The 15189-nt window shown below is 41.6% G+C and overlaps 1 protein-coding gene across 2 annotated transcripts in view; it reads right to left on the bottom strand.

Annotated features, from left to right (window-relative positions):
- MEP1B (meprin A subunit beta) overlaps positions 1 to 7143 on the bottom strand; it is a 30634-nt gene extending 23491 nt beyond the window's left edge. Inside the window, exons 1-4 of one of the 2 annotated variants that reach the window (XM_081790785.1) lie at positions 6924 to 7143; positions 2997 to 3041; positions 2867 to 2910; positions 653 to 731 (exon numbers count right to left, since the gene is read on the bottom strand). In XM_081790785.1, the coding sequence (XP_081646911.1) occupies positions 653 to 731; positions 2867 to 2910; positions 2997 to 3041; positions 6924 to 7011 (256 nt within the window). In that variant the 5' untranslated portion in view covers positions 7012 to 7143. The remainder of the gene's footprint in view (positions 1 to 652; positions 732 to 2866; positions 2911 to 2996; positions 3042 to 6923) is intronic. The other variant, XM_081790784.1, reaches the window with a different exon arrangement.
- Positions 7144 to 15189: the final 8046 nt, after the last annotated feature.

The raw sequence follows: 15189 nt of genomic DNA, 5'->3' as shown, positions 1-15189 counted from the left end.
TTGGGTAAGTTCCTCGCTTGGCAAAATAAAATTTTGGCAAACCAATGCCAGTCCCTAAAGTTTTGTTTGGTTGTTTTATGTCTGCTTATTTTGGGTTTTTTTAATATAATGTTTGTTCATTTTTGAGAGAGAGCCAGCAAGGGAGCGTTGTGGGCGAAGGGGCAGAGGATCCGAAGCGGGCTCTGCACCAACAGCAGCAAGCCCGATGCGAGGCTGTAACCTACAAACTGTAAGATTGTGACCTGAGCTGCAGTCGGACACTCAGCTGGCCGAGCCACCCAGGAGCCCCTGGTTGTTTTTGTTTTCAACTCATACGTAAAACCTGACCATAGAGGAAACCGCTGCTTTCAAATAAAGACTACCTTCCTGATCTTTGTGTCCCCAGCAGCCAACACAAAGTAGGCTCTCCATAAATGTTGGTTGCGTTAATCCCTTTCTTGGTCAAAATTCAGCAAATATTTCAGACAAAATCACTGTGGTTCTTTTCATTGTTCATTTTGCTTATTTTTATAAGTAAATATTTGTCCATAGCCACATAAAGCAACAAATAAACAGATCCTGAAAGCCCGTAAGAGCCTACTCGTGAAAATACTGTGATTATATTCTGTCAGGAATATACATCAGTTATGGATTCTCCAAGGTATATACTAACCCAAGCTATCTTCTAGAACATATGGGATGGTATGAGGCCATCTGTATTTTTCTCCGATGATGGAATTTCTATCTTGTGCCTGTCAAAAATAAATGTGAAGGGTTAATTAAATGAATCAGGCAAAAACCTAGGGAACAATGAATAGTTAATCTAGAAATAAATGAAATTTAAAATGTAAGAAAATAAGTAGGTTTAAGTAGGATAAATTTAAAGGTGGTGGAAGAAGGCTGCTAGTTCTGAGGGGCGAATACACTCGGTATGTTCTGAGTCTGTTTTGAGGCCAGTAGCCTAAAGAGTTAAGACAGAAAAGAGACGCAGTAAGAGAGAAGGAGAGGAGATGGGAGGACAGTGGGCAGGAGTTAAATTATGCAAGTTCTTGAAGGCTGAGGGTAAGTTTGGCTATTATTCTACATGCAGTAGGAAGCTGTTGAAGAGTTTCAAGCCCGGAAGTGAAATGATATCATTGCTGGTTTAAAAGACCACTTTGTGGGGCTCGTGGGTGGTTCAGTCGGTTAAGCACATGACTCTCGGTTTCGGCTCAGGTCATGATCTCATGGTTCGTGAGATCAAACCCCACATTGTGCTCTGCATTGACAGTGCAAAGCCTGCTTGGGATCCTCTCTCTCTCTCTCTCTCTCTCCCTCTTTGCCCCTTCCCACTTGTGTTCTCGCTCTCTCTCTCAAGATAAACAAACTTAAAAAATAAATAAATAAAAACTACTTTGCTGGGAGGGGGGTGGGGACAGGGACAGGGAGAAAAAAATTATAGGGGAGCAATATTTGAAATAGAGAGACAAATTAAAGTGGGTTATTTGGGGCATGTGTTGCATTGGAAATGACAGAACTTACTGATGGATCTGATGGAGGGGTGAGAGAAAGAGCAGAAGCAAAGGTGACTCCTGGATTTTTTACTTATTCAGAGGAGTAGGGTGATGACTTTGCCAAGAGCGAAGGTCAAGGAGGAGCAGTTTGCGTGAAACTGGTGTCCAGTTGAGAACGCCTTACATGTGAGGCACCTCATAAATGAGGAAATGGAACTGACCAGTTGGCACCTGGATAGACAAGTCTGGAGTGCAGGAGAAGGAATGGATAAGAGTCGCACCTTTGGAGTCATCAGCAGAGACATGACGTTTAAAGCCCTTGGACAAGGTGAGATCCAAAGGGAAAGTGTACAGATAGAACAAGTCCAAGACTAAACCTGAGACACTGCAGCTCTGCTTCTTGAGTTGAAGTTCCCAGCGGAACTACCTGTAAGTAATCTATGCTCATCCATGTGTCATATACTCTTCACACATAGATTTGGCAAGATCTTTACTTGGCAACACTATCTTTAGCTGTCAGGATAGAAGTCACAAAATCTATCTTTTACAGTAAAAAGTCTGATTCATTGATATGTTTAAAAATTCAGTTTAAGTTGGCCTCAACAAGATTAATCAGGGAGGTTTTATTTAAAAATGAAAACATCAGGGCACCTGGGTGGCTCAGTTGGTTAAGCACCTGCCTCTTGGTTTTGGCTCAAGTCATGATTTCACAGTTCATGAGTTCGAGCCCTGTGTGGGGCTCTGTGCTGACAGCGTGGAACCTGCTTGGGATTCTCTCTCTTCCTCTCCCTCTGCCCCTCCTCTGTTCCCTTGTGCTCTCTCTCAAAATAAATACATAAAATTAAACAAATGAAAATAAAAATGAAAGCATCATATTGTCCCAATAATGAAAATTCATCAGACCAATAAGATCAAGGCATACATAGTGAGTGACGATGGCTTTAACCACACAGAAATCTGAGTAATGGATAATGAAGGCATTATTATGCAAGTCCCTCAGGGTATAATGTATTTATTGAGTACATCTGTCTCTATGATACTGTATCTCTAGAGACAGTTGGGCTTAACAAAGCCCATGTTGTCCAATCATTCTCATATACTCTGTACTTTAATTTGCAGTAATTAATTTTTTTTTCAACGTTTTTTTATTTTTATTTTTGGGACAGAGAGAGACAGAGCACGAACGGGGGAGGGGCAGAGAGAGAGGGAGACACAGAATCGGAAACAGGCTCCAGGCTCCGAGCCATCAGCCCAGAGCCTGACGCGGGGCTCGAACTCACGGACCGTGAGATCGTGACCTGGCTGAAGTCGGACGCTTAACCGACTGCGCCACCCAGGGGCCCCTAATTTGCAGTAATTAATAGAAGATTCTTCCTTGCTTTGTTTCAACTCACCCCATCAAGTCTGATGTCTCCCTCAAATAGATCCAGCCCCAAATCTAAGAGGGAAGATAAAAATTCACGTTAGCAAATTGGATTCAAACCCTCTACTTACTAAAATATGTAAAAAAGAAAATCTACAAACCTTCATTGATATCAACTATATCTTGATCAATTCCACCATCGACATCTTTAAAGGAAAGAGAAAAACACATTGAGCATTATGTTTTGAAAGAAGACAATCTTTATCAATTACCAAATTAAAAGTAAGGAAAGTTCTTTGTATCAGGTAAATGACTACTAGGTTCTGATTCAACATACATTGATTGATTGATTGATTGATTGACTGATTGAGAACCTGTCATGAGCCAGGCTTGGGGCTATGGGGCTTTTGCATATATGCTTTTGTCCTATCCATGTCCCTTGAATGTCAAATGACTTCAGGAATAAGAAATTGGTCACTCTGTATAATATTAAACTGAATTTGAAAGACTAGACTAGATGACTAGATTAAATGAGAAGCAAATGTTTAAATCTGGTCAAACCAGCCCAATCTACCCATTTGTATATATCCCTTTGCTAGTAACATATCTTGGAACTCTCAAGCAAAAGTCCTAATTTAAATTTGAATTACTCTTGTAAGTTGCAAAGGAGTAAATAATAGGGCCAAATCTCTAAGGGTACGACAGAATAGGATGGACATCGGGTCCACCTGATTTGATGCAAAATAGCAAAAGTAGTAATAGCAAGCATTTATGGGATGTCTCATGTGAGTCATTGTGTTTGGATTTTCCTATATCACCATCTGTTTTTCTGCTGGGTATGTGGAACCCTGGAACAGGAACAATAAAACAGTTCTCAATAAATCAAAAGAAGCCAGTGTTTGACTAAAGTTCAATGCAATTATACAATTATGCATACGTAATTATGCATTGTGCCTAGCATTAAATGTGTCCTAAGTTATTCTGTCCTGTTGTTCTATCATCCACACGACTTTCTTTTACTATAACTTAGAACAAAACTCAAAATAGACTCACCAAAGTTTTCTGGAGTTGGCTGAGAAACAAACACATAAAAAAAAAAAAAAAGGCATTATTATGACACCCATGACATAAAAGATCTTCTTGGTTCCAATTTATATCTAGTAATTTGTAGAGGGAGGGGAGTTCTTTAATATTAATATATTAATAATTTCTGGCTTATATCTAAGACAGCTAATTTGGAGTCTAAAATAATTTTTGGATGAAAGGGTCTTCTTATCTCATGTAAAAAATAAAATTGGCTGTTGTATGGATTTGAAGGTGAAAGAAACAAGGAGCTAACTTCACAGATTGAAAAGAAGGCAGCATGTAAGACTCCAGCCCTCAGATAAATGTTCACTTTAAACATGATTCTCTGAAGGATTCATGGAGCAATGTTTGAAAAACCTAATAATTTATCCTCATTGTTGAAATATTATTGTAATTTATAACAACCCCTTATAAAGAAATTTTATTGAAGACCTCATTAATCATGGTTTACTTTCACGTTTTTCTCAAGACGCTGCTTGAGAAATGTTAAGAAAAAAAAATCAATGGATATACTTTGCAATTAAAAAAAAACCTTAAGGGGCGTCTGGATGGCTTAGTCAGTTAAATGTCCAACTCTTGATTTCAGCTCAGGTCATGATCGTATGGTTTGTGAGTTCAAGCTCCACATGAGGCACTGCACTGACAGCGTGGAGCCTGCTTGGGACTCTCTCTGTCACTCTGTCCCTTCCCTGCTCAGGTGTGTGCACTCTCTCTCTCAAAAATATAATAAACGTTAAAAAAAACATACACACATTAAGGAGCACCTGGGTGGCTCAGTCGGTTAAGTGTCTGATTTTGGCTCAGGTCATGATCTCACAGTTTGTGGGTTCGAGCCTCGCATTGGGCTCTGGGCTGACAGCTCAGAGCCTGGAGCCTGCTTTGGATTCTGTGTCTCCTTCTCTCTCTGTCCCTCCCCCACTCTTGCTCTCTCTCTCTCTCTCTCAAAAATAAACATTAAAAAAAAAAAACACTTCTGAAAATAGGTTCTCTACAAGTGACCAAATGAAAAACCTAGACTATATGCCCAATGGAAAAAATGAAGTAAACCTGAGAAATTTCTTTTTTCAATTTTTTTAAATGTTTATTGATTTTTGAGAGAGAAAGAGAGCACAAGCAGGGGAGGAGCAGAGAGAAAGAGGGAGACACAGAATCTGAAGCAGGCTCCAGGCTTTGAGCTGTCAGCACAGAGGCTGACACAAGGCTCGAACCCACGAACTGTGAGATCATGACCTGAGCTGAAGTCAGATGCTTAACCGACTGAGCCACCCAGGCACCCCTTAAACCTGAGAAATTTCTTAGGGAAGTCTAGAGTCTAGTGAGAAACCTCATGGGACTGGCAAGCAGCAGGTCTGGGTTTTACGCCTAGTTCCACCAATTCACAGCAAGTCAGTTCACCTTCCAGAAACTCAGACTATCTGTAAAATAGGTTAATACAGCTTACATATCTAAATACCAGAATCATATGGACTGTTTGGCAAGCAGTAGGAATGAACTGGTTGGATAGTTACTCCTCTTGATATGAAGAAGTGCCTGTTTGTCTCACACATTAGCCACACGTAGGCACACTCACAGAGGAATGCTAATGTGCCTAATGATAAAAGTCATCAAGAGGTGCCTGGGTGGCTCAGTCAGTTAAGGGTCTGACTTCAGCTCAGGTCATGATCTCATGGTTTGTGAGTTCAAGCCCTGCATCGGGCTCTGTGCTAACAGCTCTGCTTCAGATTCTGTGTCTCCCTCTCCCTCTGCCCCTTCCCTGCTCATGCTCTCTCTCTTAAAAATAAATAAACATTAAAAAAAATTTTTTTAATTATCAAGTATTTGTTCATAACTACAGTTATAATGTGTCTTAAATGGCATCTCTTGTTCTCAATGTTGTAGGTCCCGTTCATAGAATATCAGCTCAATATAATAACTTATTTTAAAATCACAACTAAAATTCCCCCTAGGCATTTTGGTTTTTAACCCCCTAGGTTTTTTTGTTTGTTTTTTTTTAATTTTTTAATTTTTTAATTTTTTTAATATATGAAATTTACTGTCAAATTGGTTTCCATACAACACCTAGTGCTCATCCCAAAAGGTGCCCTCCTCAATACCCATCACCCACCCTGCCCTCCCTCCCACCCCCCATCAACCCTCAGTTTGTTCTCAGTTTTTAACAGTCTCTAATGCTTTGGCTCTCTCCCACTCTAACCTCTTTTTTTTTTTTTTTTTTTTTTTCCTTCCCCTCCCCCATGGGTTTCTGTTATGTTTCTCAGGATCCACATAAGAGTGAAACCATATGGTATCTGTCTTTCTCTGTATGGCTTATTTCACTTAGCATCACACTCTCCAGTTCCATCCACGTTGCTACAAAAGGCCATATTTCATTCTTTCTCATTGCCACGTAGTATTCCATTGTGTATATAAACCACAATTTCTTTATCCATTCATCAGTTGATGGACATTTAGGCTCTTTCCATAATTTGGCTACTGTTGAGAGTGCCGCTATAAACATTGGGGTACAGGTGCCCCTATGCATCAGTACTCCTGTATCCCTTGGGTAAATTCCTAGCAGTGCTATTGCTGTAACCCCCTAGGTTTAAAACTTTGGGTTGGTCTACGGTACAAACTACCTGTCACTGTAGAAAGATTGGTCTAACCTGACAAAGAGGCAGATGAGAAACCCCATGCTACAAAACTGTAAGCGATGGCTTTGCCTGTGACATCCACCATTCATGTCTTACGGCACCGCAACAGTAATATGCATTTCACTCGGCAGTAAAAAATGGAATGCTTTTCAAATTGCACATTTTCCACCTTATCAGGAGAAAACTTGTTACACAAAAATGAAACTGAAAGAAATTTAACTTTATGTCCATGTCCCTGACTCTGTCTGACGGGGCTGCTTCTCACCCCGTGACCCTGCCTGCCCCAGCTCGCCCCGCTCATCTCATCAACATCTTGAAATTCCTAAAAAGCAAAAACATGAACAAACAGGCAACAGGCCCCCAATTTTTCCTCACTGTTTTCCAAACACAGTTTCCTTACCAAGCCAGGAACCAGGAAGAGAATGGCAAAGAACAGAAACCAAGGCAGATACCATGAATCCATGTTGTGGCTTCCAGTTGAAATGTGCAAACTAAGAAAGTCAGAGTAGCATTTACTTCTTAAAAGGCAAACGTCATAATTTATAGCCTTTGATCTCAAAGATCCATCTTGCAGGTCAGCTCGCTGTAGTAGTGTTACCTGCAGCCAGAGAGTTAAAGTCCAGTATCCTGAACACAGCTCTGCAGCCTTGTTTGTTGGCTTTTTTTTTTTTTTTCCCCCTGAGTCAACATTCAGTAGGTAAGTGCCTGGCTGAGACCTGTTAATGAAATAAGTTCTCTAATTTATACATATTTGTCCTCAGAATTATTGACGACCACTTGAGCAAAAGAAACTATCACAGTAATTTTTATTGATTTTTTATTTCTTTATTTTTATGTTTTCCTTTTGTGAATTCCTGAAATTAACTTTTAATCTTCCAAATAGTAACGTTCGTGAATCTCCTTCTGCTCATCTAACCCTGTGCTGCTTTCATATATCCAGTTATGTCCATGGCTTTTTTTTTTTATCATTCATTCATGTATTAGAAAATTTATTGAGTTTCAAAATCCATCTATGTGTTAGAAATCTGGCGTATTTTGATCATTATATATAAAGTAGCAAAATAGCAACATACCTCACTCGTGAAAATTCCCATCAAGCAAACCTAAGGGGGAGGGTCCAAAGCTAGGAATGGTCACCGGTTTTCTGATAAACTAGTGTTCCAATCCATCTCTCAGTTCTTTCCCTTTTTCCTTGTTTTCTTGGGCTAACTTTTCTTTAGAGACAACCTACTCTCTGTGTTCCTACGATTCCACTCTCAACTGTGATGCGATATGGTATCTTTGCAAACACCACTTTTTCCCTCAGCAATTCCCTCCCCACTCAGGATTGGTCCTTGCCCCACTCCGCGCTCATAGGAAGGATGTCAAAAGATGCATGGTAGAGACAAAGGACTTGGGAGGATGCTCTTTGTGAGTTTGAGCCAGTCATTCCCAACCTCTGAGGGGAGGGTAAGTGTTCAGAGGGAAAGTTACAAACCCAACTCCTCACTTGTTCCCAGGGATTCTGCGGATGGTTTCTGGGATCCCCAATCAAATGGGCCTGTTTCCTGGCTAGAGCTACAAGGAGACAAAAACACTCTGCAAAAGAAAGCATGTCTTGGAAGGAAGGAGAATAACTCCTAAGAGACCAGAGTGGCACACAAGTATCAGGGAAAGCCCCACACCTGCGGGGCCATGTGGATAGGAATCCGAGTGTCTCCATAGAGGGTTGCATAGAAGGACAACCAACGACCAGACGAAAGACAGATGTTTCAGAGCGTGCCTGAGGGGGGATGCCACCGGGATGAGATGGGGCCTTGGGCTGTCAAGCTTAGGCATGAGCCTCAGAGTAAAAGATGGGAATCCTTAATTGGCAGCAGTTAAATTTCTCCCATTTATGTGGATGGGGACTCAAAACAATACTTACAGTTACCGAAAAATAAAGGTATTTATTATGCACATCTGCTTTTGTGAGCCACGTGCAACTGAGACCCCTGACTGCAAGCCATGCGTTAGGGCAGACGGCTCACATTCCAAGTTAGGAAGTTGCAATCAGGGAGGTAGGAAGCAACAGTTCCGAGGACGGTTGTAGTCTGCTGTGAACCCTACCTAACACAGCACATGGACAGCCCCACTAGGAATCTCATGGACAGTCATGGGGGCGTGGCTGAAATCCAACTCCAGAATTGTGTTTTGACTGCAATTAATGGGTAGATTTTACATTTCATTCTTCCTGGGATGGTCACTGAGGCTCTAATGCAGAGGCTACCCTTGGCTGGTCTAACATAGCTCCAGCCCCGCTCACTTGTCTCCTGGAGAGCGTGTCTGCCTCTGGCTGCTGGTCCTCCTCTGGTCTTTATTTCTCCCGGGGACTATCGCAGACCGTGCTCAAGATTCCAGCCATATGGATTGTTCTGAGAGCTCCTGGAACTATCAGGAAAGCGCATTTCTCTCAGGAATGTGATTCTCAAAACCCCCCATGGAATACGAGAACATTCTAGACCTAAGGATGGCAGATCTCAAGAATGAAAAGCTTTCTAAAGGAAATAGTACAGAGGTTGCAACACAAGATCCACGAGACTTCATATCTTTCCTCTTAGAACGCCCACTTCCTTCACCCAGTTCTTCTTCCAAAAACAACAACAAAAAGTTTTTGTAAGTTACGTCATGTGTTCCCCAATGGTGGCTCTTTATGAAATCTTAACAACACTTCTATAAACTTATTAGGGAGGTGCATGTAATTGAATTTAAATTAAATTAAATGGAACTAGGAAAAAAGGAAGAAAATGGAGGTGGGGTGACTAAAGAAGTCCCCGGGCAGCAAGAAGAATACAAATTCATTATGGCCCCAGCCAATTAAAGGGCAAAAGAGCTCATAAGACATCTGTACCCCCTGCGATTGAGCACAATAAATCGCATTCTTCTCAGCCCCTCCCCGAACTCCCATCTCTTACTCGATTTTTCAAAAGTGTGCTATATTACTGTATTAGTCAAGGTTCTCCAGAGAAGCAGAACCAATAGGATCTGTATATAGATAGAGAAATTTACTTAAGGAATTGGCTCACATAATTGTGGAAGCTGGCAAATCCAAAGTCTGCAGGGTGGGCTGGTAGACTGGAGACCCAGAGAAAAAGCAATGTTGCAGCTTGATTCCAAAAGCAGTCTGCTAGCAGAATTCTCTCTTCTGGCAATCTTGGTCTTTTGTCTCTTAAGGCCTTCAACTGATTAGATGAGGCCCACCCACACAAAGAAAGGAAATTGGCTTTGCTCAAAGTCTACTGATTTAAATGTTAGTATCATCTGGAAAGTATCTTCACAGTGACGTTTAGACTAGTATTTAACCAGATATCTGGATACCATGGACTAGCCAAGTTGTCACATAAAATGAACCATCAGTTCTCTTTTTTGTTCTCTTCTTTTATTTGACAGACTCTTCACAGTCACCTGTTTATGGGCTAACTATTGGTTACACTAAAGGTGGCTATTATGGCCAACTCAACACAATTGGCTGGACTGCCAGCCACACCCCTGGCTGAAGACAAAGATGCTATCTATTGTGTTTCATGGTGAACATCAATGACAACATGGTCACATCGGTAACACTGGGAAAATACCGAGGGACCGAGAGTTGGTCTTCAGATTTCAAACCCAGTTGGCTGAGGCGGTGAGGAACAATTCTATTTTTACACAGTATGATCCTACTTCAAATTCCTGGACTGTTCTGTTTTGCTTTGTTTTGTTTTGTAAGTAACTGTTATACCCAACATGGGGCTTGAACTCATAGCACTGAGATCAAGACTTACATGCTCTACTGACTGAGCCAGCCAGGCACCCTTCTGGACTGGCTTTACACAGGGAGCTTTTTGATGCTGGGAGCTAGCCCACAAAGAAACAGTGGGGGGAGAATTGCAGCAGGATGATGAGATAGCAGCTTCCTCCCACCATCACAAGAGGATCACCAGGTGGCCCGAAAAGTTTGGCAACCCTACTGTAGCTCAGCGGGCGTGGTGCCATTAAAAATTCACCCCAAGCCAGAACAGGTCTAAAATGGGTGTCCATTGGGGTGCCTGGGTGGTTCAGTTGGTTGAGCGTCCGACTTCGGCTCAGGTCATGATCTCACGGTCCGTGAGTTCGAGCCCCGCGTGGGGTTCTGTGCTGACAGCTCAGAGCCTGGAGCCTGCTTCAGATTCTGTGTCTCCTTCTCTCTTTGCCCCTCCCCTGCTCATGCTCTGTCTCTCTCTCTGTGTCTCTCTCTCTCAAAATTAAATAAACATTAAAAAAAATTTAATGGACGTTAAGCATTTGCTGCAGGTGGGAGCAGATTTGCTGGACAGAAGCAAAAAAAAAAAAAAAAAATTAAGAGAAAGATAGTCTTCTTTCTTCCTTCTTTTTTTGGGCTCCAGCTTTTAACCCGCAGTAACATTCAGCCTAGGCTGCTTTAACCACAAAAATGACTGAGAAAGGAAAGATGGAATGTACGATTGATCTCACCACAGTCTCCCATGAATGGGAAACGTCTCGGGCATTCTGCTGGAAGTGTTTGCCTCCTGTCCCCTCCTGTCACATGTGCCTTACTCCACAGCAGTCCTCAAATTTTTTGCCTTGAAACCCCTTTTCATTGTGAAAAGTGACTGAGAACTCACAAAGAAATTTTATTATTTTATCTATCAATATTGACCTTCTTAGAAATTCACACTGAAAAAATTTTAAAATATTATTAATTGATTAAAAGTAATTTTAAATAAATTTTAAACCTATTATATGTTAATATAAATAATATATTTTAAGGGCGCCTGGGTGGCTCTGTCGGTTGAGCATCCAACTCTTGATTTCAGCTCAGGTCATGATCTCACAGTTCGTGAGATCCGGCTCTGCGCTGACAGGGTGGAGCCTGCTTGGGATTCTCTCTCTCCCCCTCTCTCTCTGCCCCTCCCCCACTCGCTCGCGCATGCTCTCTCTCTCTGTCAAAAATAAACTTTAAAATATATATTTTAATGAAAAGTGAGCACATATTCAAAAAATAATGGGAAGGGTGGCACTGCTTTACATCTTGGCAAATCTCTTAATGTCTGGCTTACTAGAAGACAGTTGAATTCTCAGATCTGCTGTGATACGTTGTCACAATTCAAGCATATGAAGATAATTCAGCCTCAGACAGAAATGTAGTTGAAAAGAGGAGCAGGGGCGCCTGGTGGCCCAGCAGGTTGAGTGTCCGACTTCAGCTCAGGTCATGATCTCCCAGTCTGTGAGTTCGAGCCCCGCATCGGGCTCTGTGCTGACAGCTCAGAGCCTGGAGCCTGCTTCGGATTCTGTGTCTCCCCCTCTCTCTGCCCCTCCCCCGCTTGCACTCTGTGTCTCTCTCTCAAAATAAACGTTAAAAGAAACAAAAAATCCTCTCATGGCTACCAAAAAAAGAAAAAAAAGAAGGAAAGAAAAAAGAAAAGAGGAGGAGTATTTTAACAGCCTTTTTAGATGATTGTGGCTGTTCTTCTTAAATACTACACCCAAATTTCACATGCCACAGTTTCTTCATTCACAACGATGAACTTTTCATACTTTGTTATATTAAAATCCATTGGTCTAATCTTGCATTTCAAATGGATGCTTTCCCTATGCATAATTTGTTTTTTTTAATTTTTTTAAATGTTTATTATTTTTGAGAGAGACAGAGCGTGAGCGGGGGAGGGACAGAGAGAGGGAGTCACAGAATCCGAAGCAGGCTCCAGGCTCCGAGCTGCCAGCACACAGCCCGACGCGGGGTTCAAACTCACAGACTGCGAAATCATGACTTGAGCCGAAGTCGGCCGCTCAACGACTGAGCCACCCAGGCGCCCCTCCCTATGCATGATTTGTAACACCACTTGTCCTTCAGAAAATCTAGATCTTCCCAATGTTGACACATTTCATATCCCTTATCAGATAAATCTCTTGGTCGACACCACCAATCTCATCCGAAAAGGTGATAAAGATTTGGGAAACCATTAAATTTGCAGTGACGAATTTCTGGACACAGGTGTTCCAAAAATTCTATCTCTTGAAAGGTCAAGTTTTAGCATTGGTAATAAATACTGTCAGTTGGTTTCCTGGATAGGTTAAGCCCACTCCGTTCGTTTTCAAGAACATTTCTGCGAAATACCTAATAATCACAGTCTGCCTACTGCTTGTTCTATAAGCAAATACGGTGTTCTATGAAAAAAGCAGCTGGAGCAGCTCACGTCTCAAGCAATCACACAAATGCTTTGCCCAAAACAAAGATCATATTTTGGAATGCAGCACAAGTGCTCTGTGTGTACTTCCCATTTTATGACACAGAATATTAAAAAGATGTGCACTCAAGGGCCTAGATTTAATAAAATTAATTTTTATAGCTTCATCAGGACATTTTCAAGTGAGACTGTGGTTGTTTTTACTGCAAGGGCATGGTGCTGAAGAATTCAACAGCTACTAGGGACGCCTGGGTGGTTCAGTCAGTTAAGCATCTGACTCTTGGTCTCAGCTCAGGTCTTGATCTCAGGATGTTGAATTCAAGCCCTCTGTTGCACTCTGTGCTCGGCTTGGAGCCTGCTTAAAAGACAAAAAAAAATACAATGGCTACTACTGCCACTGCTTTTGCATCAAGGTGCAATTGTCAACACATTAAAAAGGCAACAACAACAATAAAAAACAACAACAACAACAACCCGGGGGCCTGGGTAGCTCAGTGGGTTGAGAATTCAACTTTGGTTTCAACTCTGGTCATAATCTCACAGTTCATGAGTTCGAGCCCCAAATCGGGCTCTGTGCTGGCAACAAGGAGCCTGCTTGGGATTCTCTGTCTCCTCTCTCTCTGCCCCTCCCCCGCTTGTGAGCATGCATTCTCTGGCTCTCTCTCTCAAAAATAAATAACTTAAGTTTTTAAAAAAGGCCAAAATGTCAGTATTATTATGAAGATAGTTTTGGCTTGCGGATCCCTACAAGGGTCTCTGGGACATTTCAGGAGTCTGTGGACCACACTTGGAGAACTATTGCTTTATAATGACAGGAAGGTAGAACACGACTCAGAAAGACAAGGGTTTGGGCCCTTAGATAAGAGGTTCATCAATTTAAAGGCAGCTGGCTGGCTCAGTCACAAAAGCATGCGACTCTTGATCTTGGGGTAATGAGTTTGAGCCCCACGTTGGGTTTAGAGATCACTAAAAACATAAATAAACTTAAAAAATAGAAGTTCATCAATTTAATAGCTACCTGAGCATGAGAAAGTTAAACTCTCTGGGTCTGTATACACACACACACACACACACACACACACACACACACACATATATATATATATACACACACACAATGGAATATTACTCAGCCATCAAAAAGAATGAAATCTGGCCATTTGCCATGATGTGGTTGGAGCTAAAATGTATTATGCTAAGCAAAATAAGTCAATCGGAGAAAGACAAACACCATATAATTTCATTCATATAAGGACTTTAAGAAACAAAACAGATACACACGTGGGAAGTGGGTTCAGGGGGGATGGAGAGAAGAGAGAGAAACAAACCACAAAAAACTCTTAATGATAGAGAACTATGGTTTGATAGAGGGAGGGGGGTGGGAGATGGGTTAGAAGTGTGATGGGTACTAAGGAGGGCACTTGTTGTGATGAGCTCTAGGTGTTGTATATAAGTGATGAATCACTGAATTTTACTCCTGAAACCAATATTGCACCATATGTTAACTAACTAAAATTTAAATTAAGAAAATAAATCTGTTCCTCAAAAAAAAAGGGTATGTTCAGCATATTAAAAATTATGTATATAAAGTTAGTGCCTAGAATATAGACAACACTAGAATACGGACCAGAGATGTGTACATAGGGAAGTTCATGAACAAGTGAAATTATTGGAGAAAACCAAAGTATACTTTAATTAACATAGTTATTCCAAAGTATTTATAGAAAGCCACAACCAGGCCCTATGCTATGTGGAGATATAGAAACAAGTGGCATGATCCCTGCTCTTGAAAAGTTTATAGGGGTGTTTAAATCAACCTGGCATTAAAGTCATCTGTAAAGACTCAACCTGATCATTGTTACAAAGAAAGGTAGGTACCAAGGACCAAGGTCCAACAGTGAAGTACTTGCTCGTAGTCTATACATGGATAGGAAGCCAACTGAAAAGGGAAGATGGACTCTTGGGCCAGTCCAGGGGAGAAGGTGACAGCCTGGTTTTTGGCAAGTTTACTGGTCACCAAGGTACCTGATAAGCTAACAGGAAGGTGGGGAACCCCATCATTCTGAACTAAAGACTATGCCCTTGGATGGGGAAGACAGTCATAGCTCCGGATTTTCAGATCCCTGCCATAATGGTGAGAAGCAGCAGCATCTGATTCCTCACCCATCCATCATGGAATCTTTGGATACAGATAAATAATGCTCAGCCGCTCTGTGACCAGGGATTTATGCTTTGACAGGTGCTGCTGTGGGTTCTGGGCCCTCCAGCTGTTGCCTTTGCTCTGTATGGCCTGAAGGGCAAGGTGTGCATGGAGTAGGTGACATGTGATTCATTGCAATTAGGGTAAGAATAAAAGGGAAAGAACAACATTGGCTTCAAGAGTCATCATTCAAGTGTCATAATTGAAGCTACTTGTCAGTGTTTCCATGGAGTTGGCTCTCCAGATGAGTGTGCTG

Source organism: Panthera onca, chromosome D3 (genome assembly GCF_046562875.1).
Source record: "Panthera onca isolate mPanOnc1 chromosome D3, mPanOnc1 haplotype 2, whole genome shotgun sequence".
Taxonomy (NCBI): Eukaryota; Metazoa; Chordata; class Mammalia; order Carnivora; family Felidae; genus Panthera; species Panthera onca.
This window is presented reverse-complemented; position numbering and strand designations above follow the sequence as displayed.